Source organism: Leptinotarsa decemlineata, unplaced genomic scaffold (genome assembly GCF_025532065.1).
Source record: "Leptinotarsa decemlineata unplaced genomic scaffold, Ldec_3_MD MMD2_tig00026282_RagTag_RagTag, whole genome shotgun sequence".
Classification (NCBI taxonomy): domain Eukaryota; kingdom Metazoa; phylum Arthropoda; class Insecta; order Coleoptera; family Chrysomelidae; genus Leptinotarsa; species Leptinotarsa decemlineata.
Genome location: NW_027412668.1, coordinates 18,004,788 through 18,031,100, shown reverse-complemented (window position 1 = coordinate 18,031,100; position 26,313 = coordinate 18,004,788). Strand labels below are relative to the sequence as shown.

At 35.6% G+C, this 26,313-nt stretch overlaps 1 protein-coding gene across 2 annotated transcripts in view; it reads right to left on the bottom strand.

Annotated features, from left to right (window-relative positions):
- The window catches only part of LOC111509842 (homeobox protein unc-4), a 105,483-nt gene that overhangs the window by 12,467 nt on the left and 66,703 nt on the right, over positions 1–26,313 (bottom strand). For both annotated transcript variants that reach the window (XM_023165675.2, XM_023165676.2), the window contains exon 2: positions 25,672–25,859. In XM_023165675.2, coding sequence (XP_023021443.1) covers positions 25,672–25,859 — 188 coding nt within the window. The remainder of the gene's footprint in view (positions 1–25,671; positions 25,860–26,313) is intronic.

Here is a 26,313-nt window from a genome sequence, read left to right as displayed (position 1 = left end):
ATAGTCGCCCAATTGTTTTTTCCTAGATAATCTCTGAGCTATCAATATTTATTGCTTCAAACATTTCGTTTATGGCTGGTGAGTCATCCAAAAATTTGATTCATCATCCTGTAATGTGTTGAAAACACGTTGAAAGTATGGATTACTCTGAATTGGAGAGACAATCGATTGCATTCAATTGAATAACCTCATTCAGCTCCCTGAGCTATTCCAATCCATTGTATGGGGTCTCTGAACAGTTTTTGAACTTCAACAATTGATAACGGCCATCTTATTGTCAAATTTTTTCTCATTTATCTAGTTTGTTATGACAAATCATCATGGACAGATATAGGATTCCACTTGAAACACTTATTTTGGACAAGAAAATCTCCAGGAAATCAATGAGTTTGTTCGGAAATATCTATTTTATTTTGATGTTTTGTGATTTGATATTATTGAATATTAAGTTCTTGTTACAATACTGTACAAGAAATAAAAATAACTGCACCAAAAACTTTGAAAATTAATTAACTTTTCGAAAAAATTGACCGTGGTCAACACCATAGTTATGTAATTTGTAATATTAAAGGCTTTTAAAATGAACCGTCGTATACAGGATGCCATTTAAAAAATGGGTAAAAAAATAAAACTCCACTTAGATGGCCATGACTTCAATTTCAGATATATTTTTCAATGCTAAACAACTTTTTCAAATAACATTTTCCGAAATTTCTCAAAAAAAGAGTACTTTACTCCTGTCACAAAATCAAATATTTGAAGGCTCCTCGTATATTACGTGTGTTGTCCTGTATTTTGTTGGTGCATGTTTAGTTTTAGGAAATGCACAAACTTTTATCAATGATAACTTTTTGTCGAAAAACCCTTAATAAATAAGTTTCCGATATGGTGCATACTTTGGGGATGACACTGTATGTCACACACACTTTGTTTTATTTAAATTCAGAGATAGGAACCGCTTAATGAAAGACCCTGTATATTGAAGAAGATAAAATAGCATTCATGAAATTGAAAATACCTGAAATAATACTTGATTTGAATAATGTGCAGGAACATGAATGAAAATTGATGAGAAAGTATTAAGAAATTGACATCAAAATGATAGTTGTAGAAATATATATTTGAAAAATGTAATTATATTCAAGTCAATGGATTTAAATGAATTCATTCCTTCCGATCATTAGATAATTTATCACATTCTATTACTCCTCTGAAAAAAAATACATTTTGTAAAAATTTGAAGTTATTCTGAACTAAAATGAAATCGTCTTGTCCTTTTGTATTATCAGTATGTGTAACACTGAACTTTTTCAAACAAAAGTTGAAATACGGTGCCGACATTGACTCAGTTGCATTATATCATTAAGCAATACAAGGATTTTTTGATATATTTGCAACTTAATCTATGAAAAGTCCATTGGAATATAGAAATACCTTCCAATGAACGATTCAAAAGAATTGAGACAAAAATTAAAGTTGTGTTAGCAACTAAACTATCAACTTTTTTAAATTATCTCTCTTCTTCCTATTTTTCCAAGACTTTTCAAATCCCTCATTATTCAAGAAAACTACAGAGTGGGAGACTCAAACGTCAGAATTAAGGAAAATATTGATTATAATGAGCAACCGTGATCACAAAAATTCGATTTATCTTTGTAACATTCATCTAATGGATTATTCTTTTACAGAAATAATGACTAGTAAATCCTCACGGTAATGTTCAGTGAGCCAGTGTGTTCATATGTAGCATTCTGGAAATATGGAAAGTTATATTCGAAATCGGTAAATTAATCAGCAGACTTTTATTTGTTTACTCTAACAGAGATAATTTCACTGCAAATACATAAAATACTGTATGGGTGTGTTGATAAAATAACATACATTTTTCAATTTAACGGGTTTGAATGCACCAACACATCAACTACCAATGAAAACATGGAGAAAGTGAAAGAAATGTTTGTGAACGATCGCCAAATCACAACCAGAAAGGTCGCTTATGATGTTGGCATATCGTTTGGCACCTGCCGTGATAGTTTTTTGAATTTTATGGATATGAAACGCATGGCAGCCTAATTTTTCCCAAAATTGTTAAATTTTGAACGAAGATAGTAGCGAATAGAAGTTGCTCATGAGTCACTTAATGAAGTAAACGCCGATCCGGCGTTATAACATTTGACGAAACATATATTTACGGATATGACGTCAAACAGAGGCTCAATCCTCCCAGTGGGGGCATTCTGGCTCGCCAAGACCGAAAAAAGGCTCGACAAGTACGGTCAAACGTGAAGGTTATGCTCACTGTGTTCTTCGATTTAACTGGCATAGTACGTCATGAATTCTTGCCACGTGGTGAAAAAGTCATCAATGAGTATTACCTACAAGTTGGCCGGGGTTTGTATGAAGCAATCCGAAAACAAGTCATGGTTTTTGAACAACGATAACGCCAAAAACACTACTGTCACGATGCCCAGCCGGCATATTAGCCAGATTTGGCTCCGTGTTAATTTTTTTCTATTTACAAAAACTTCGAAGGTCGTCGTTCAACAGACATATATGATATTTGAAGCGCAACGCTAAAAGATGTAATTGCTATTTCAAAAGAACCAGTTTGGGACGTGTTTCGTGGATTGGGAGAAGCAATGTCATGAGTGCATAGTGCATGATATCTAATGGGAATTATTTCAAAGACTACAACATTCATGTAGGTGAATGAATAAAAACGTTTCTTCAAAAAACGAATACATAAGATTTTCTGAACAAACCTTTGTAAACAAATCCTCTATCTCGTACAAATATCGCATTATTCAACCTTGAAAACTGTTTCTCCTTCGACTATCGATCGGTCTTTGAAATACAACAATTCTTCCACTACAAAGATTTTGGGAGAATGTTCGTTAAAATAATTAACGTAATATACCAGAACTTTCAATTTCATTCCGACGATTTTTTTATTATAAAAACATAGACTTTCACGGCGCAGTCACGATTAGAGAGAACAAAATCTGGACTGATAAGCTGTCGTCGAATAGAATTCGAAGTATCAACAAGAGTTTCGTCTGCTGCTACGGCAAACATTATCGGTGGTATACGCATCACGAAGTCAACGCATATATCACTGATGATGTTTGCGGCAGTAGCAGACGAAACGTTTGATCTCACAAGTTTCTCTCTGATTGATCGGATTTTTGTTTTCCAATGATCCCTTTAGATTGTCGGTTATATATTTTTTGTTGAAGAGTCTCCTGAGTTATTAAACTTGATTTTTTTTGCAAACAAGTGAAACATCATTGAGAATTCAAATTATTCATTTTATTCACAATGCACCACAAAATCTCCTTTCAGAAGGTCCTTATTCTTATTGGGTAAAAAACCCTTTCTTCCATTTCACTCTATGCAAATCATTTCGATCCTTCATGTATACTTTTCCTACTTTTTAAAGAAGAACAATAAACTTCTTGAGACCTTCAGTTATACTTGATGATACTCTAATCATAAGCTGAAAATTATTTGGATGAGCAGTGCAATTGATCTTCAATCAACATTTGGAGTTTCAAACTATTCATTTGTGAGTAGTGTAAGAAAGTACAGACTTGAGTGAGGACTTCTTGATTCTAGCATTTTTGAGACCTTTTGTTGAACCAATGAACCCCATCATATTCTCCCGTTTGTTTTACTGAATAAATTCTTAAGATATTCTCATGACAAGTCAATCACAAGATGTATATTCTCTGTGGCAGATACGCCACTGGCTAGAACTCTTAACCGAACTAAATATATAAGGCAACGTCTTTAACTCTGATATCCCCCAAGGAAACAACCTTTTCTCCACACCAGAAAAAATATGTTCGTATCTACTGACAACCAATACGGTGGAAATCTCAAAGGTCAGCAAGGTTGAAAGAGGGTGCAAAAAGAGGTTTTCTCCCTGAGGATCGATCGACTCGCCACAAGATTACGCCTGATACACACTAACTCGCTACATTGGCCGGCTATACGGCCATCACGAGCTCCATCGATATGTCTATTGTTTTTAAATTGATGGCCCGAAATCTAGATCGAAGATGGCTTTTGTTGAGCGGGAGTAAAAAAGCTATTATTCAAAGTGGAAAGAAACTGAGGGAGGTGTCCGGACACAATAATAGATCCTTTCGTTTTGTTTAAGCTTAATAAAAGTTGGGGATGTATATTCGATAAAAATAGAAAACTTTTTGAATGATGGTTTTCTTGAAACGACACTGGTACGTATTTTTGTCGAAAATTTTGTTAAAGGAGCTAGAATAAGAAAATTTAGAGTGATATGTGTTCTAGATTGATGAATCTAGAATTTATTCAGGAATGGGATTTGAGGAGAAGTTAAATTTAATATGACAGGAACATCGGACTAACCAGCCCAGTTAGCTCAATATTTTTGAGGCAAATAAGTGGATTAGCTATTTAAGTTGATGAATAAAACAACAATTGTGAAACAATCACATTCACCTACAAGTTATCGAAAGTGTCAAAAATTAAAATTTTATCAGACTATAAAATTATATTGAATATATTCATCATTATTCGGTCGGTAGCCCAGCGGTTCGGCGTGGGTGATTTGTTCACTCACTCGAATTGACTGCCGTGTTGGTCGGTGGTTCAAGCCCTAGTCTGAACAATCGATCTTCACTTGCTATCATCCAACCCGTGTTGGGAATCACACGTTAAAATGTAACACCTCGTTAATCCTTAGCTCGCACAAGTTTCGACTTCTGAGGGTTGTCGTTCGTAGGGGTGCGACCACAGACCATATACCCTAGACGGTTCACGTAGGTTACTTCACCTTGAATCCCTTTTTTAGTACCGATACAAATCTTAAGATGGCACTGTAAATTTGTTCTTTGGTTTATGTCACGGACCCGCATATATTCTTGTGTTTGTGATGTATGTCAAAAATAAGAAGAAGAAGAACATGTGCATAATATATAAAAGATGGTTATGTGACTCATGTCACTCATGTGTTGTTGGTCTGTGGTGTCTGACTGTGTACCCTAGTGATTATTTATTTCGTTATTTTGATTGTTTTACAATGGTTTACCACAACAAATGTTGCGTTCCTTATTGCAAAAGTATATCTAGTATAAGACATGCGTTTCCTAATCCAGATAAAGATATAAATAGGTTCAAGAAATGGATACTGGTAATTAATAACTTGGAACTGATGGAAATGGACCCAAAAGAAGTTTACGGTTCTAGAAGGCTGTGTGATAGTCATTTTGAGGCAAAATACATTTCTGCTTGGTCTCACAAGTTATTTGGGAACGCTGTTCCAACTCTGAATCTTCCTGGTGAGTAAAAATTTTAATTCGTGAAACTTAAATGAAAGAGACTTTTCTATAGGTTCAACAGGCCCAAATGATATATATGATACTCCATCAACATCTAAGTCTTCAAATAGTTCTGATCAAGAAAGTACTCAATTTAATGAGTTAGTCATTGAGATTCCAGAATTGAACGAATCTTCTCACAGTATTAAAGGTAATGAATATAAACATACAGACATATATCGAATTCTTTTGGTAGAACTCGTGCAGAGTCAGTGTATCACTCTCATTTTCCAACACTCTGCATTTTAAAGGATAGAGATACATGAGTTCTGTCAAAAATTTCATATACATATTGGCAAAAATTGATGCGTGAAATCTGAGTTCATTGGATAATAGCTCTTGGTATGAAATTAGCGCATAGCCGTTTTGCACCTTTTTCACCTCGATAGAATTATTTTAATGTAGTTTTAGTATAACATTAGCGTTATAACATTATTTTTTGAATTAATAGAATTTGATCTCTTTTTTAGGTAATGTAGGCAGTGCACTATTGTCACCATATCAGTTACCGATATCAACTGGGATTGCAAAGCATACAATGACACCAAAAAAGAAAAAAATGTATGGAGCACTGAAACAATTGCGTAAAAAGTATTCCATGGAAAGAAACAAGAAAAAATCATTCCGGCGTAGATTGTCTGAAGCTGTACAATTTAAAAGCACATTACGTCGAAGAAAAAACTTAGACGGTTTACACTTGATGATAAATTGTTGGCTTTGGTCCTATACAAACAAAGCGTTAAGTCTTACTCAGTTCTTTCAAAAATTTTCACTTTACCCAGTAAATCTACACTGACCAGGCTTCTAGCAGAAATTGTTGGGGGGACCAGGTATTAATGATGTATTTTTTGATTCATTACAGAAGTTGATAGCTGATTCTTCTGAAAAATTCACCATAACAACTATCACACATAATTGGTGCAAGCGTGGATAAAATTCGTTTGAACAGAATAAAGAAAAAGGATTCTAAGCAATCTGAACATATAATCACACAAAATGTTGAAATGTTCTGAATAAAAAATCTATAATAATTCAGCTGTTTTTTTTAAACCTCATTGCCCTGCAACATAAAGCAGTGGTTAAGAATTTGTTCTAACTATAATTTTAACATTGTTTTTGGAAATTTCAGCGTATTGTTTAAAGTCTACACAACACTCAATATAAAGTGTAGTTTGAGACTAAACAATACGCTGAAATTTCCAAAAAACATTTGAATAAAATGAATATTCCAACTATATACAACATTTGAATATCCCGCGTCCGTCACAATGGTACTGATACAAATCTTCAGATGGCGCTTTTTTCCGTCTCTGTTGTTTAGCATTGCCGTGAGCCGTCTAGGGTATATGGTATGTCGGTGCGACAGTTGGTTAACGGAAAAACAGATTTTAAACAGATTTTTTTTGATAAATAACATTGAAATGAATTCAAGTCAGTGAATTATATAAATACACCATTTCCAACTGATGGAGAAATCATTGATTCAGGGCAATGTCCGTCTAGTACATTTTGTAGAGTTAATGCTGTAGTGCTATTGAGAAGAGCAAAGTTTAATTGTTTACTTTTCTATAAATACGAGGTTGGTGTGAAAAGTTTCCAACCTCAACATGAAGATAACAGCACTCGTAAATATAAGTAAGTGATTTTCGTTGTTCATCTGTTGACAGTTACTCACCAAAGTTTCAGCCATTTCAGAAGCGCAATTGTTATGTAGCACTCGTTTGAATTTGTTGATGCGAGTGTTTGTATGAAAATGGACAAAATCGAGTATCCAGCTATCAATAAATATTTTTTTTAAAAGGCAATATACCTACGCAAATCAAAGATGGGTTGAATTCTGTATGAGGGGACTCTACACCATCCTTCATAACAATGAAATTTTTGGTAGCTGAATTTGAACGTGGCCGTGAGAGCTTGTGAGATGATGAACATTTGGGATGTTTAAAAACTGAAACTACCGGCGAAACTTCGTCAAAGTTCACCAAATAGTGCTAGACGACCGCTGAATTGAAGTGAGAAAGATAGCAGAGGTTATGAACATATCAAAAGAACGGATTTTTTCATATATTGAACCAACATTTAGGCAGGAAAAGGCTGTCCGCGTGTTGTGTGCCGCGTTTGCTCACGTTGGATCAAAAACGTGTTCCAATGAACATTTCTAACGCTCTGTTGGTGCAGTTTAGGCGCGATAAATCCGATTTTTTAGCGCCGATTAATTACTATTTATTAAACTTGAATACACCATTATACATATAACAAAAATATAGTCAATATAGTGGACTACAAAGTGGAAACCAACTTCAAAAAAACACAAAAACGATTTTTTTTTGGCTATGAAAGTGATGGCGACTGTTTTTTGGGATAGTCGTGGAGTTATTTCAATCGATTATCAAATCTACGCCCTCTGGCCCAGAAAAAATTTCCTTAACGATGATCCTGTATTGCTGTCCTCTGATTTTGCCATGCATCGTTCACATTTTTAACTTCTGCCTAATTTATTCTGTTTTTCCGCCTGTTTGGAAATAATCAAATATCATCCCATTGCTGAAAAAACCTGACGTCACAAGCATTAATGATCTAAGGCCTATAAGCATACTCTGCACCCTGTCAAAAGCTTTTGAAAAAATAATTGACGAACGGATAAGCGAGCACGTCTTGATGCACAATGTTCTTCCACACCACCAGTCAGGTTTCCGTCCAAATCATAGCTGCGCCACTGGTCTCCTCAAAGTGAAGGATGACTTATTCTCATATATAGATGCGAACAAGCTTTGTGTTCTCGTACTTCTTGATTACTCAAAAGCTTTCGACAGGATTAATCATGAATTGTTGTTAGCTATTCTACACTATATAGGCTTTTCTCCACCATCGCAGCAACGTATTGCTGCTTATCTCAATAAACGTACACAAAGAGTTATACTAAACTCTACATCATCAGACTCGATCGAAACCTTGTGTGGTGTACCTCAGGGATCAATATTGGGACCGCTACTCTTCACTATTTACACTTCTCAATTCTGTGAACATTTGAAACATGTCACATCACATTTCTATGCGGATGACACGCAGCTTTACCTCGCTTTTGATGAAAAAGATTGGTGCTGCCTGCAACGAAGTTAACGAGGATTTCGCGAGACTTGTCGATATATCAGAAAAATTCTCTTTGTCTATCAATTCAACCAAATCTAAAGCTATACTTTTCCGTAGAGAATCGTCCAAAAATAGATCCCGACCCCTGATTTCCCTCCACAATCGCAATGAAACACTCGAATTTTCAAATTGTCAACAAAACTTAGGCCTGTTTCTTGATGACTCCCTCACGTTTTCCACGCATATATCAGATATAATCAAAAAAGCTTTCGGAAACCTAAAACTGATCTATTCCAACGGAGATATTCTAAATAAAGCCTGCAAAATTACCCTATGCGAGTCACTCGTCTCATCACAGCTAAATAACTACGATATTATTTATGGGTCGGCTATCAACAATTCCGATATAACTCGCATACAAAGACTCCAAAACTCTTGCACCCGACTGATATGCGGTATTAAAAGACGGACTCCGACCTTAAGTTACATTACTGGACTGGGCTGGTTGCCTATGAACAAACGATGTATTTTGCACGAATCACAAAATTCTACTCACAAAAAAACCTTCATATTCCTACACAAAAATTCAGAGGCGTTCTGAAGCGCACAATGCAAATGTTCGGTTTCGACAGAAATTATCTGTACCCATGCACAACACTTCGCTTTACCCATCTTGCTTCTCCTATGATATTATTAAAATCTACAATTGTATTCCTGATGATTTCAAAAACTTGTCAATCTCTAATTTCAAGAAAAAGGTTAAAGGTCTTTTGATAGATGGTACTTTAACAATATACTCCTGATTATATTGATGAACTTATGGGAAATTCATTGCACTTAGTGACATAATTATTATTTTTATTTATATTGATATGTAAATTCTTTTCATTTGTACAATATTTATGAGTAGGTATATTCTTTTTTTTTCTGGAGGGACCAGTTCTTGTCACTGGCCCCTTCACGTGGTTGCGTGGAAGAGCGGTATTCTATCGTTCTCATATGGTAGAAAAGCGAATGATGCCATTTGCTACTCATTATTAATTAACCTTGTTCTCTGTAACTGCTGATTGTGTAGCAATGAAAACATTTATTATTATTATTATTATTATTATTATTATTATCTTCACAAAGGAAAAACCATCACAGGAGCATACTACCCATCATTACCTGACATGCTGAAGGCAGAACTTGCGGAAAACGACGACATTTGCAGAAAAATAAAATATTTATCACCAAGACAACGCACGTCTCGCAACATAGCGGTTGCCGTGGCGAAAATCCACGAATTACGGTTTGAACTGCTTGACCATCCGCGTTACTCACAGATCTAGCACCAAGCGACTTCTTTTTGTTCTCTCTTCTACAATTGGTGCTCGCGCTCGAAGGATAGAGATTTTCGTCAAATGAAGAGGCAATCACCTATGTGAAAAATTATTTCGAAGAGAAAAACGCCAAGTACTATTTGGACGAGTTACAGAGATGGGAGCGTCGCTGGAAGAAGTGTGTAGATTTGAAATGATACTGAGTTAAAAATTAAAAAAAAAACACAAAAAATGTCTTGCATCTTTGTTAGGTGGGGAACTTTTCAGCCGCCCTCGTAAGTGATATCATTTACAATATTTTGAGTTTAATTTTATACAAAGAGGGCTATCGAAAAAGTACCGCAAGGCTGAAGTATCAGAAACTTTTTGAATATTCAAAATCATAGATCTGTTTGTAAGTAAGATCTGAAAGTTATTATAAAACCTTCAATCTAAGCAGTGTTGTCATTTCCTATCTTTCAGATGAAAATGGGACCATGGCCCGAAAACCCGAAAAATAGCCTTTATACAGATTATTATTTGTTTAAAAATTCATCAATACCATGAAAACAATGGTCTAAAAGTATATCTCTAATAGCCCTTTTGAATTTGATATTATTCAGTGAACGCATTTCTGAAGTCAACTTGTAAAGTTTGAAATTTATGGAGTTCGTTTTGGATTTAGTTTGAAGCAAACTATAAATGAAATAAAGAACAAAATATCAGTTACAATTTTGGAAAATCTCCGAGAATAGGCTGTAAATATTCTTCTTGAGGCCATTAATAAATCATTTCATTCTGGCAGATTTCCTATATGTCTGAAACTAGCAATAGTTATTCATAAAGGTGGTTAAATGAATGATCCATCAAACTTCCGGCTTATATCAGCAATCTCAAAAATAACTGAAAAACTGGTTAAAAAGAGAATGCTTAGCTTCTTAAGTAATCATAACATACTATACGAATCTCAATATGGATTCCAAAGCCATAAAAAAACAGGCGATGCAATCTTTTTTTTCTGGAAGATGTATATATTGGTTTAAATAATAATGAATCTATTGGGAGAGTATTCTGTAATTTCTCAAAAGCGTTCGACTGTGTGAACCATGAAACACTATTATCAGCCAGAACTGTGTATTTTTTCTTGATAGAGTCGCACTTGATATATGGAATTGCCTTTGGGGACTTTTGTAGTCAATAACCACTAAATTCAGTATTCGTTCTACAAAAAAGGCAGCCAGATACATATGTAGGGCAAAATAACAAGACCACTGCAAACCACTTTTCATCAGTCAGAAAATTCATACTGTACCTTGTTTATTCCTTTAAGAAACCGTTTGGCTAATTCACAAAAAATTCTCCAACTCAGCAGCAAATGAAGACAGACGTTACCACACGAGAAAAAGTCGGAATTTACCATTGCTAATACCAAAATCAGCAATTACATAATTTTCTTTGAGAGCAAGAAAATATACAACCACCTTCCAATCTGCTGTAGAGCAGTAGCAAATAAAAAAAAAAAACAGAAAATTAGTTAAAGGAGTACTTCTGCAAAAAACCTACTATGACTTGAAGAAATATTATGATGATGTATTTTAACTCTTACTATTTCAGATGCTTACATATCTGTAATGATTTATTTATTTATTATCTGTAATGTTTTATATATTGTTTTATTTATGTGTATTCGTATATGTAAATTTTTCAACCCTATAACAATTGATCACTGTATATCATAATTTTAATATTTTTTAAAACACTTTAACATTGTTGACTTCATGAAGTTTCACTGGCTTTGTCAATATGGATTTCTTGGACAATAAAGCATGATTGATTAATTGATCTAGTCTTATGAGTGTGAATAAATGTGGTTAAGAGATAGCTCTTTTTATTTTCGTGTATTTCACAGACAGTTCGGAAAATGTTAATATATGGAAGCGTCTCCATTTGATAAATGAATCATGGCAGTGCTCTCAAATACCTACTGCGGCTATCAGGGGTATGGCCTTTTTTTGAGACCTGAAAATTGAAAGGGTGAAATAAACCAAAATATGTATTCCTCGGTATTCCTGGACTGACAATACATTGAAGTATTCTCATTAGAAAAAAGATACTAAATAGACATTTATTTAAATTTTCTGAATGCAATTACCAATTAAGGGAGTCATCGATTGTAATACTGCGAAGTTTGTAATGTTCACCTGTTGTTACTTGAAATAGTTAATTTTGAGTCTTCTGATCATTCAATTGCATGAAGTTGGCGATAAATTAATTTTTCGCATTGTGAATGGTTTCATCAGCAATTTTTGAAAGAGTAGGTAAATTTGAAAAAGTGTTGATAAAAGAAGTATCGTCAGAAAAAAAAAAAATATAAATAGTAGTATGCTCGGTCCAAGTACCGAACCATGGGGAACTCCATATTTAGTAGTTCGAAGATCAGAAATATTCGTACCTATTTTAACTAGTAATTGTCTGTTAGTTAGATAGGATGATGATAGTTTGTGAGTTTATAGAGATCGCAGGACAACATTGTTTTATATAAGGTTCGATTTGAGCAATATAATTAATTGAAAGATGATCGTAATGAATCAATGTATCACTTTATGGTTAAACTGTATATAATATACACCATCAAACACCATGGTTCATTTCTGATCACTACTTTGTTATTTTTTCTTGACGACTATAATATTTCTCTCATCACAGAATATTTATTCCATATTTGTTCGGGATTAACCTCTATGATTGATGATCTAGATTAGGATAAAAACTGCTGATTATTTTTTTTGTCGAAGAGCGCAGAAAAACTCTGACACACGAAAGCGTATATTCCATGAGAAGATAGGAAGTGCGTGTGCAATCCTGATCACAATGAAAAATCATGTATAATCTTATTATATTGGTTAACATCATGCAAGGGCGTTTTTTTTCAGAAAAAACTCATGTCATGTCTGAAAAAGAGGATTTCCATATATGCAAATGAAACCGTACAGGATTGTAATTTTCAAACCCAATTAATGAGTGTAGTGAATGAAGGTAGCAGAAAATGATTTTGTTTTTCTGAGGGTTCGTTTCGAAAATACGGAACTTTCTATGAGAGACATTTCAATTCTTAATGCTGATGCAATGGAGACCTTGACTTGTTTTGAAGAAGAATGAAAAATTTTATATATATATATATATATATATATATATATATATATATATATATATATATATATATATATATATATATGTGTGTGTGTGTGTGTGTGTGTGTGTTTGTTGGTTGGTTGGTAAGTGATAAACTTCTACATCGCTTAACCGATCGTGATGAAACTTGACATGTATAAGTAATTTTTAATAGAGAAGGTTTTTAGGCTACGAATTTTTCTGTAACTCGCCACTAGATAGTGCTGTAGAACAATTTTTTGAAAGCACTGTTCTATAACGGTGCGCACGCCTAAGTTCGTTGATTCTGATTCTGTCAAAACATTGGAACAGCAGCGATACAGCAACATAGTACTAGTGCTCTATAGAATTGAAGAAAACGAAAACAAATTTAAAAATGTCACCTGAGAATCTTCAGAATTGTTCATAGCTTTTTATTTTTCCCAAAAAATAGTTTCTTCTCAAATGCTGAGGATTTGAGAATTTCGAACTGATTTCTTCGAGAATATAAAACTTCTTTTTTTTTCAGTAAATACCAACGATACATTATGTTAGAATGAGTTTGCTAGCAAGATGAAATTTATGTTCCATTTTCATAATTTTGTAAAAAAAGACATGGTGAGTGTATGTATCGCCTGTTATGCCAATCAACAACTTCCAATTCATGAAAAATTCTTCTTCAAAATATGATTTTCAAGCAGGAATTCTACATAACTTGTATTTTTCGACAACAGCTGTATAACTTGTATTTTTCGACATAGCAGAAAGGCTTCGTATGTTTTTTAACGGTAAAGACTATGTAATATTGACTCAATGCTAACCTATGTATTTCTAGTGTCCAAGTCATGATGTGTGAATTCTAATTCATTAAATTGCAAAATTTATTGCATTGAACAGGGACTATATATGTGTTCAATCAATGAATATTTGTACCAGCCGGGACATTTTGGATTGTGCTTTGTTTGTTTCTGATATTTTTTTTGATAAGTTTAAAGAAAATGTCGATGTACGTTACGACGAGTACTAGCTAGATAAAAAACCATGGACTCCGTCTATCACTCGCATGGCAGTAATTATTGGCATTGTCAGAATTGTAAAATTCGGCTTAGCAACACCCACATCCAATTTATTGATTGACATAAAAATATAACTGGACGTTATTTTGAAAACATTGAAACATGAAAATATCTCAAAACCGATTTCAAATAATTTCTCCTGCGGTCATTCTGTCCCAGATATATTCAAGTCCTATCACAAGTCAGTCGTTGGGGATACTTCAGAATATAACCTATGTCCTTGCAGTCAACGCACATACCACTCGTGATGTCTGCCACAGTAGCAGACGAAATGTTTGTTACTGCAATATCTATTCGACCACGGACTACCAAAACTTCATATTGTTCAGAAACAATGATGTCTACTACTACTGTATTTGCTCCTAGTGTGCTTTGATTGGTTCTTTCATAAGTATTTTGCAATAAATTTGCACTTTTGATGAGCCTTACAGGCGGGTTGTCAGGAAGAAGTCAATATTCTCTTTCTGTACCGGAGTCTCACTGTCGACTTTTGAAAAACCACATAAAGTAACAATTCCGAGAATGGGAACTTGATCAACTAAGATATCACTAAAATGAAATGCCAGGAGAAAGTCGAGGGAATGCGTTGGAACGAAAAAAATCTGATATTTGCTTTGCAAATGTCAAATTCTAGAAAAGGATTCACTTCCCTAAAAAGATAACACCAATGTCTTGTGATATCAGAATAAACTTTGATAGTTCAAATTTTCAGTATTTTTAATTATGATAAAAGTACTAAGAGCCTGAGATCCATTGCTATCTTCAATCTTACAATTGCCAGATCAAGTTTTTGATTTAGTATCCAGAAATCCCATCAGTTTCTTGAAGGAATATCACAAATGACTTGTGGAATTCAGCATCCAAAGACACGAATATTTCAAGGTTATATTATATACGTTGCAGTTTCGAGATGTTAGAGTACAGTGCAATCTAAAACAATCCAGATTCAATGCTGAGTATTGTCACGGAAGTGAACTGTGTATTCTTTTCAATTACCTGTACAAACTAGTTCTTATTCCGATTACTCTCGTGTTGAATTCTGATAAATACTGTGCCAAATAGAGAACTTTGGGAGACACCGGAGTGGAAATTCTGTCACTTAGAATAGATTTACTTTTAAATGTCCTATCAATGACCTTCGAAAAGGTCGGGAAGATGATATCACAGGCTTGTGATTATATAGAAACTAAGACCAATTATTATTCATCATACAAAACTATCATTTGAAATTGCAGGTTTGCTTACTTTTTCAATGAAAATGAAAATTTCAGTTCATCCAATGACGTCCATCCAAAACTAACTCCAGAATCAGCTAGAAACAGGGCCATAAATGGATTCAAAAAGATAGGGTTATTGAAATCATTTCACTTTCAGCAAAACACCCCATTTGCTTGTGTTTTCACTATCATTTAATTATAATACCATTTACCATATTCGAATCGATATCGTTGTGATCTGAAAAATATATTCCTTCAATAAAGAAAAATAATCTGTTTCAGTTATATTGCACAAGTGATTTTTTATTCCGTAGAAGTGCATGTCACAGGTTTGTTGTGTAATAATCTCCCTGAAAATCACTTAATTATTCCTGAATATCCTTAAGCACACCGCAGAAATACATAACCAAATTACTGGCTCCAATTTCCAACTGTAATACCAGGTATCAAACCATTATTTGTCGACCCTATTTTGGGAGCAAATTATGGGTCACATTATTGCTCTACCTATGTCATGCATATATATTATTGAAGGAATAATTATTTAGGGTAGTTTTTCAGTATGCCTAGCTCGGTTCATGTTAAGCGGTAGTTTGTTCTTCACGGGGTCGATATGGGGAAGTTGAAAACTTAAATTACTTTATTTCAAGATTATGTGTACGAGGCAATAAATCAAAAATAAAACTTTGCATTGGCGTAGCATATCGAACAATTACACTAAGGAAAATATAAACGACTCGTTGAATATGAAAAGGTTCGGTTTATTTTATTCTATGAGGTTATGTTGGAATTTAATGCAAGATATTTTACTTCTTAGTAAAACTAGGAAAAAGTAATGGTTTTTTAGGGACAAAATACGAGCACTACAGGAAAATCCTCAAGGCGCAATAAAAGCGGTGCCTGTGTGAAAGTAGCGTTGGATTTGAATCGCTGGAGATTAAATCCTTTTAGAAAAACGTTCTCAGGATGTTTATTCCACATAAAAGCAGTTCTCCAAATGAAAGAGTCCTTGAATAGTGGAGTTCGAGGTGTATTGAATTGAACCTCAAAACGATCAACAGTCACAGTTCGTCGCGTATTTCTGATATGTAACGGCTCTTGGTGGAATCAAATGTGTCAAGTGACTTGAACACTTCCCGTGAAAGTATAAATAGAAGGAAGACAAATCTCCAACCTTTCTTCGATGTTCCAGACTATCAAGGTTACACGTGATGTTCGCGTCTCCAATCAGACAGATGACTCTTTTCTGGATGAAATCCAGCGACTTCAAGGTATATTTGGGGGCAGAGCTCACTCAATACATGAGAACAATACTACAAAGAAGGTCTGATCTGAGCTTTATGAAGCATCAAAAGTTTCTGGGGTACAAGCTTTTCATAGAAGGTCGAGAAGATGTGAATGACGATGCTCGCCCTGGACACTTCAGCAAATCAACAACCGATGAAAATGTTGAGGAAGTGAAGAAAATTGTTATGGAGAATCGTCCTGTCACTATAAGAGATGTTATTGAGGATGTCGACATATCGGTTAGTTTATTCTCTGCAATTTCATCGAACATTTTCGGCATGAAGTGTGTTGCAGTAGAGTACGTTCCGAAATTACTGAATTTTGACCAAAAAACCGTCGCATGAGCATCGCTCAGGGCCTTAAAAGGGCCATAACTGGTGACAAATGATGGGTATATGATTATGATTTCCAAACCAAAGTCCGATCGTCTTAATGGAAGAGCCCAGGAGAGCGAATACCAAAAATGCACGACAAGTTTGATCAATTATCAAGGTTTTTCTCACTGTTTTTCCATTACTATGGCGTAGTGCGTTGTGGAGTTATGTGTCGCTTGCAGAAAGCAATACGTAAAAATTCCTGATATTGTGGAAAAACAATGCATGGCTTCTGCATCACGATAATGCACCTGCTCATTCGTCCTTGCTTTTTTTTATCTAAAACAACACCGTTATCATACCTCAGCCACCGTATTTATCAGATTTGGTCCTGTTGCAAATATTACCTAATTCGGTTGAAAAATTCACAACTTACCCCAAAAAAATGTCGCTAGTTCCTTTCTTTCACCCAATACGTTGGCAATTAGGGAAAACAGGAAGGTAAAGTAGGAAAATGAAGGAAATATGAACTCTAATTGATAGATCTTCCGAAAATTGTTCCCAAACAAACAAATAACTGAATTCAAATGTATCACGAACCGATGAAACAATAATAATAATATATCATGCACTCCGTCTTTCAATAACTCAAGAAACATACTACTTTCACGTACCAATACGGTTCGTTTTCCTTTTGAAAAATTCGCGGTTGCCGAACTGTATAATTTGTACCTGTATTCACAAACTTACGATACAGAACATACCGCCCGCCCTGAAAAACTAAAGTTTTCAGCCAAAATTGAAAAAAATATAAAATAAACACATTTATAGATAAATTCCTAGGTCTTGAAAACAAATTATGTACTCTGCTTAACTATAAAGAAAAGAAAAGGAAAGAAAAAAAATTGCTTCAATGACAAAAGTTACTGGGTCGGTAAGGGGCAAATTTTAATAACAGGCCTTACCAACATACCTCTATTTAAATCATCTATAAGAACAATTCGTTCAGGCCAGTCTCAACACCCTACACAGTAGGTTAATGGACTGACACCTATCAGAAAACAACTACTCCCCTGGCTAATACCACGAAGGGCGTTGGATTATATCCGACAGGTGTCAGTGCAGGATTCTTCACTGAAGTTATTCCTGCATATGCTGTTGGCGATACAACTGCCGCAATAGATTTTCAATTATCGGAACACACTTGCAGACCGGTTTCGGGCTGTTTGGCCACTCGTCAGTGCAAGGTAGTGTATATCATCAACATAAAGTCGATGATTTCCGATAATTGAAAATCGAATTCCGTCAGAGTATCATTCCTCGAACTAAGCTGAAGACTACAACAAACAACAGGTTTGTCGTCGCTCCATCTGCCTGTGAACGAGGTAACCAACTGCATATCCAAATTTGCCCAATTCCTCGTAAAAGGAAAGAAATCTTTCACGTATAGTCAGTGGGCATACTTGAAGACTGGCTATAAATCAAATCATCTATAAGAACAATTCGTTCAGGCCAGTCTCAACACCCTACACAGTAGGTTAATGGACTGACACCTATCAGAAAACAACTACTCCCCTGGCTAATACCACGAAGGGCGTTGGATTATATCCGACAGGTGTCAGTGCAGGATTCTTCACTGAAGTTATTCCTGCATATGATGTTGACTATACGTGAAAGATTTCTTTCCTTTTACGAGGAATTGGGCAAATTTGGATATGCAGTTGGTTACCTCGTTCACAGGCAGATGGAGCGACGACAAACCTGTTGTTTGTTGTAGTCTTCAGCTTAGTTCGAGGAATGATACTCTGACGGAATTCGATTTTCAATTATCGGAAATCATCGACTTTATGTTGATGATATACACTACCTTGCACTGACGAGTGGCCAAACAGCCCGAAACCGGTCTGCAAGTGTGTTCCGATAATTGAAAATCTATTGCGGCAGTTGTATCGCCAACAGCATATGCAGGAATAACTTCAGTGAAGAATCCTGCACTGACACCTGTCGGATATAATCCAACGCCCTTCGTGGTATTAGCCAGGGGAGTAGTTGTTTTCTGATAGGTGTCAGTCCATTAACCTACTGTGTAGGGTGTTGAGACTGGCCTGAACGAATTGTTCTTATAGATGATTTGATTTATAGCCAGTCTTCAAGTATGCCCACTGACTATACGTGAAATACCTCTATTTGTCTTGAGAGTAACAGTTCTCACTATACCATCCTTACCGGGATGGACTTCTTGTATAACTGCCAAAGGCCAATGCAAAGGAAGAGAACTGTCACATTTAAGAACCACTATGGTACCTATTTCTAAATTTGGAGACATATCATTCCATTTTTTTCGAATCTGAAGAGTATATAAGTATTCTAAATGCCATCATTTCTAAAAATCTTCGACACATCTTAACAATCAGCTGGAAACGATCTAAACGGTTAATTTTTATTGACAATACATTTTCCGGTGACAAACTATTCAAAGGTGCCAAAGTTAAGGAAGGCGCTGGCCGAGCAAACAATCGACAATTGACATAATGGTCTGGAATTTAACAAAGCCTCTACTTGAATTAAAACGGTATTAAACTCCTCATAACTAAGTAACTGTTCGCCGATAACTCTGTAAATGTGATTTTTGGCAGACTTAACATTACTCTCCCACAAGCCGCCCATATGGGGAGCCTTTGCTGGATTCAATTTCCAAAGAACTCCCTGATAAGATAATTCGGTTTCTAACGAGTTATGATATTCCTTAGAGTTAATTAACCCATTAAAGACGGAATTAATTTATTTTAGAATTTTGCAAAAGTATATTTCCAATATGTATTTTCAGAATAAAACTAATAGATTTGCCCAAAACATATAGTGAAATTTTTTTTACTTTCTTCAAAAATTAGTGTTGCCATATGGCAACGCGAGTAACTTACACTGCTATGTTTCATAAAAAAAAATTATTGATTGATGAAAAAAAACTACATTCGTGTATCGTATTCAACATTGCATGACAAACTCCTACATTACATTTGATGCATTTTGTGTGCATAATTGATTTGCAATTGTCGCCATTGCATCTAATTTTTTCTGGTGTGATCAGGTGCCCTATATTATCATACCGCACGTCATCACCAACACAGCTGTACGATCTGCTCGATTTACTTGCAGATAGTCTACCTTTTCCTTTCGGTGGATTCTTGTACTTGGTGAGATATGTTTTGACAATTTCTTGACGAAAGTGTAGTTGAGTTATTTTGTTGCCAGACTGTTTGTATAGAACCCAGGCATTTTGAATTGCGCATCAAGTAGCCATGTGAAAAGCCACCACCACTATTTTTTTCCCGTAGACTTATCCTCCAACGTGCAATATTTACATCCATCAGATCCGTGCCACACATGGATGCATTATATTTGGAAATCAAGTTCGGTCTTGTTACTTGAACAATTTTTTTCTCCTTCGCTGAATATCGTTTTACACTAGCAAGTGGGGCTACCCCATATTTGGTTGAAGCTGCTGAAACTACATTATTGTCAGTCCAACGCGTTAGTAAAATTCCGTTAGTTCTATCCAAACAAGAATCGAAGTCACCACGTTCTTTCTTACTCATATCCTTTTTGGTTACTAACGGGCACTTTTTAGGGATTCGGTTGTCGCGAATGGTTCCTGTGGATGAGAAACCTCTTAGTTTCAGATGACTAAGAAGGTGCAAGCTTGTAAATAAATTGTCTGTGAATAGGTTGTATCGCTGTTTTTTCTTTTCTTCTGGTAACACATCCAGTAGCATCAGCAAAGGAGCAATAGATTTTCCAAACACAGTTTGGTATTCTTCGTTCATGCGCCTATTTTTGCCTTGATATAAAGAAAAATTCACAAGATATCTGTATTTGCTGTTCAGCGACCATACCTTGTATCCAAATCTGATTGGTTTACCTCGGATGAATTGCTTGCATGAGTGCTTTCCAAAGTATTTATTTGACCATACACTCATCGTTATTTAAATGTTCTTCTGGAACAAAAAATTCAGAAATTTTTGCCGCAGTAAATCACTTAGAGGTCGCAGCTTATAGAATTTGTCATTTGGATCAAGTGCATTATTATTTGCGCAGTGTAGATACCGCCAAATTGTTAAAAATCGGTCTCTTCTCATTGCATCCATCACTAGTTGGTTACCAAGATCACCATCAGTATTCCAGTAACTTTTTTTCCAGGTAATTGACAATATCCCGATAAAATCAGAATAGCAATGAAATATTTCATTTCATCCAAAGTAATTTGAGGAGATGGCAAGTTTTTAAATTGCGCGTACTTGTTTGATTCTTCTACCAGTAAAGAAAGTACGTCATGATCTATGAATAACTCGAACATTTCTGTTCGGGTTGAAGTTTCAAAAAATTCATAATCTGAACGACAATAATTTTCTGAACTTTCTACCAGATCGTCTTTGAGCCATTCAATGTCCTCATAAGTAACTTTTTCTACATGTTTCGTTTCTGGTTCAACCAATTCATCAACTTCACCATGTAAAACGAGTTGAACTGGAGCATTCAATTCATTCCGAGATAAATTATCAACGATTCCACCTTCATCCTCCCCACCGGAATCCTTATCTGTTATTGCACCCTCATTCGGAGGCTCAATATAAATTTGGTCGACATCTAAATCATCATCATACGCAATTTGAAGAGGTTCTTCGAGAGATAGCTCATCGCTAGAAAAAAAGCAAAATGTAAAAAAGTAGTCCACCGAAAGGACTCGTGTTGCCACATGGCAACATCGAGTTCCAAAGCTTCACGATTTCGAAAGTTTTTGCAAACTCCCGTGATTTCTGCCGCCGTTACGTTGATAATATATTGTTTTTAAAGAAAAATCTTTGAGCAACAGAAAAGTGTTCATTTCTGTTGCCGTATGGCAACACTAGTCCTTGATGGGGTAATTTGTATCTGTATTTACAAACTTCGAGCGGAGCGATACGGAACAGCCCCCCTGCGACTTTTTTATGTGAAGAGTCCCATGAAAGGATGTTGTTTTGTGACGACAGAACTGTTTCTAGGATTGGAAAAACCGCTGATACGAGTGTATTATATCTGAGGGGGGCTATTTTGAAAAGGACACAATAGAAATTTATGAATAAATCAATATTTCTTGAGAAAAATTAAAATGCACCTTATTTTCTGAACAGGCCCCGTAGACGACGCCACTGGCAAACCCTTTTTAGGCATCTATCGAAAATACTTTTTCCATACCAGAACAGAAACTTGTCTCTTGATTTAGGTGATTGAATATAATATTTCCTCTCTTCAGGTGTCGTGATATTATTTTATCCCCCTGCCACCTTCCATCGAGTCGACTCTGGACTATTCAATACTACTTTCCGTGCGCGCCTCTAAATGAAGTGAATTCGGATTGAGTTATTATTTTGCTGTTATTTCGGTGCCGGTGATTCGTAGTTTATTAGAAGCTGCTATTAATGAAGTTTTCTTCGCTTTTTGTCCGAAGGGAACCAAATCTGTATAATTATTTTCGAATTATTTCTAGTTTAGCTTGACAAGGGTTATTTCGTAATTAAAAGCGAACCTAAAACATTTTAATTTTCAAGTGAATTATAAGCGTCGGGTGTAATTTGGAAAATGAGAGTAGTGTTTGGAAGTGAAGATTACACGCTATACTAGTAAATAAATTTCCGCTCGATGGCATATTCCAGTGGGAAGATGTAGAGTGAGTAATGAGCAACTATAATAATTTTGAGTTATGATAAATTGAATATTTCCTTAATGATGGAAAGGTATTATTAAAACTTTGGATTTCAATAAGGTGTTCTAGATAAAAAACTTCAACAATTTACTTGAAGAATTTCACTAGTTTGGACTTCCATTGTCTACTATATAAAATGATTTGAAATCCCTGGAACCACTAAAAGAGGAAAATTAAAAATGAATAGCTGAAAATAACAATTATATTAAGCAAAATAAACCTGAAATGAAATAATACTGAAATAAAATACAAGTAAAATAGAACAATTGAACAAAAATAAATAAAAATAAAGAAATGAAAAAAAGAAGAGAATAAAAATAAAAAGTTGAGAGATTCCAAGTCACGTTAGTTCACGACGTTTCGATTGTCAGTATCTTCAATCGTCTTCGTGTGATGACTGGAATGATTCCTCCGAGAGATGACTATTTATAGGTCGTTCGAGTACTTTCACTTATCCCCGCTTTCCATTTTCCGCTTCACTGGTTCCGTGGGAGATGACCGTTTGGCGGGAGTTGGCCATTTTTCGATTGATGATGGATTTCCATATGTTGCGTATTTCTACGCTGGCTTGGCTGAATACGTTGTTGGACAACATGTAAGCGGCTTCCTTGAATTTTCTCCTAAACCAAGATCTCAGCTTGGGACCACTAGATGTCGTGTTGATGAGTGAGAGATAGCTTGAGCAGGCAAATTGAAATATTCAGATGTTTTCTCTAGATAGCAATTTGACATCCAGCAATTTGACGTTACCCAATGGTAAGGGTAACCAACCCAACCTCAATTCCCTCATAGGATGCAGAACCAGCACTGATCTCTATTTTAAGCTAGTCCTTATCAAGATCACTCTAATACACTCATCATCCTGTATGCATAAGCCGCTAAGGGATAGTGCTCAAACAAATTCAGGCTCTAAATCCGAAGGTTTATGAACATATGCATGAGATATTCCATCACCTTCACAATGGAGAAAGAAGTTCAGAACAAATTGCAATTCTTAGACGTATTGGTGAAAAGGACTGACATTGAGTGGAAAACATATATATACCAAAAACCCACTCACACGGGACAGTATCTGAATGATGAATCCAGCCACCATCAATCTACCAAAAGAGAAATCATCAAGAATCCAGTATACCGTGCTTTCGGGTTCGGTAATATGAAGGACGGTATCGAGAAGGAACTAGGCATCATCAAAAAAAAACCTTCAATGGAATAGTTACTCCAAAGTGATGGTAGAACAGACTTTGACTGGAACACAGCAAGAACCTCGCAAGAAAGAGGAGCCGTCACAACCAGTGGTCGCACTTCCCTACATCAGAGGATTGTCGGAAAGAAAAAGAACAATTGGGTCCAAGTACAACATCAGAACCTGCTTCAGATTTGGAAACACCATCTGTAGCACCTTCACGAAAACTAGGTCATCAAACGCGGACTGTGATTCCAAGAATTGCATTTACCCGATACACTGTGAGTGCGGCAAATCCTACACCGTTGAAACTAAGAGACCATTGAAAATTCGCATTGCCAAGTACAACAAATACATACAGCGAGAAGAAATCGGGAACACCAGAGCATGTTTGGACCCGTCAACATAACATCAAGTGGTCCCAAGCTGAGATCCTGCACAGGGAGGAACACTGGTTCGAAGGAACCCATAATGAAGTTAATTTTTTTGCCCATTTTTTATTTCATTGTAATTTCATTTGAGAATTTTTTGCGTAATGTAATTCTTATTTCAGTTATTCTTTTTGATTTTAATTTCCATTTGTTATTTCAAAAATTTTTAAATCATATCATATTAGACAATGGAAGTCCGAACTAGTGAAATTGGGATTTGAATGCAGACTTAGATGCTCTACTGTGACAGCAGTAGGTACTGAATTCGGACCCACCTCAAACCGATTCTGCGAATTGTCCATGATGCTCTTGATGACACCAATCGGCCAGAACCGCAGATTGCCTCCTTTTTTCAGGTTAGTGTTAAACTTCAGTCAGGCACACATCTAACACATGAAACATGTAAGAACAAGTCTCTGGTAATATAGCATCCTTAGGGCCGTTATGTCGATGAATATAGACCGAAACCGCATATGCTGGACATGCTGATAGCAAGTGCATTAGGGTCTCAGACGCCTCGCAGTAGGCCCTGCACCTTGTGTTAGGAATCTCTATACCCATCACGCGACTGCGGTAGACTCAGGTAATGAATACATTATCCTGGCAAGCCATGATGAACCCCTCAGTTTCCAACTTGAACCCACTCGACCTGAGGAGAGCGAATGTAAGGCGCTTTGATAAGCCAAGGTCTCCAAGATTATTGAAGAAGACCCCATGCGTTGGCGTATCCCTGTGTTTCTGCGGAAGTGAGGAGATCTCTGCGGCTTTTATATGAACTTTTTGCTGAACGGGTTCCAACTCGGTGACAGAGTTGTGGTCACCTCGTTCAGTGTCGAAAACTAAACCCAGTTAATCAGTTGCTCGGGCAGCTGCCCTAAAGAGAAATCCTCCAATTCCTGCTCTCTCATGGTCACGGACCATGCATGGAAGGGGATCCAAATTCCTGACAACTTTACACGGTATATCCATTATCATTCTGTTATTATTATTTTTATTATATATACACGCCACCAGTCAGAATAGTGGCCATCATGCAAATATGTACATAGTAAAGCAACAAACTAATAACTTATAACAACAATAAGCTGACTCCAAAACGAAAAAGTTGCGCTTTCAATCTCGCTTAAGTGCCCCATCAGTCCGCTTGGAAAGGAGCAAGGATTGTGGAATAGATATTATTGTTCTCACACACAGTAATTCATGAAAGAGAACTTTCTCCTACATATATTCACATCACGCTAGAATGAAAATCAAACACACTCCTACTTTATTCACTATAGGAATAGCCGTTTGGAACCAATCTCTCCATTGGATCACAGCTACCCAGTCCGAATACCTTCAGTTTCTGTTCCAGACATCATTTCGAAAATGTAGCATGATTGATCAAGGTTGTTGTTTATCTCAACAAAGCGAACATGTAGAGGTTATCAATGAAAAGTAAACAATTACTGTTTTTTTATCTGACCAAGAAATGAAGTTGAGTGAATTTCAAAATTGAAATGAATTAAAAAATTATACTCACAGCCACCCTACTTTCTTTGAGGTCCAATCTCATAGCCAGCGCTTCTCTCATAAAAACATCAGGGTAGTGACTTGCTACGAACGCCCTCTCTAATTCCTCTAGTTGCCAACTGTTGAAGTTTGTCCTACTCCGCCTTCTTTTTGATGCTGCACTCTCACAATCAGCCTCTCCACTGCTACCAGCTCCACCTGGAACAAAAACAACAAATGTCACTGTCAATAACAAAATTTTGATTATCTTCTAATTTCACTAAAGCCTAGAAAATGCTATCAACTGTTTACTTGAAATATATACATTACGTTGTTTTCTTTGAACCTGACAGTCAAATTTTATTAAATAGGTAACTTTTCATTACTCAAATTGTTGAATATGTTGTATGTGAGTTATTTCTCTCAGAAATCAGCTATATTATTTTGTACTAATAAAATATATTCTGGAATACTGATACTTTTCAACTAATATTCATGAAAAAGAACCACATATATGAAAAAAGATTATTTTCATGAAAACATTCTTGATTCTACTTTAACTTTGGGGCCAACACAATATATAAATCATTTTTCAATTTTATACCTAATTGATAAACAAATAAAACTTGAATATTACTGAAGTTTAGTCCCGACACCAAACCGTCATTTTTAA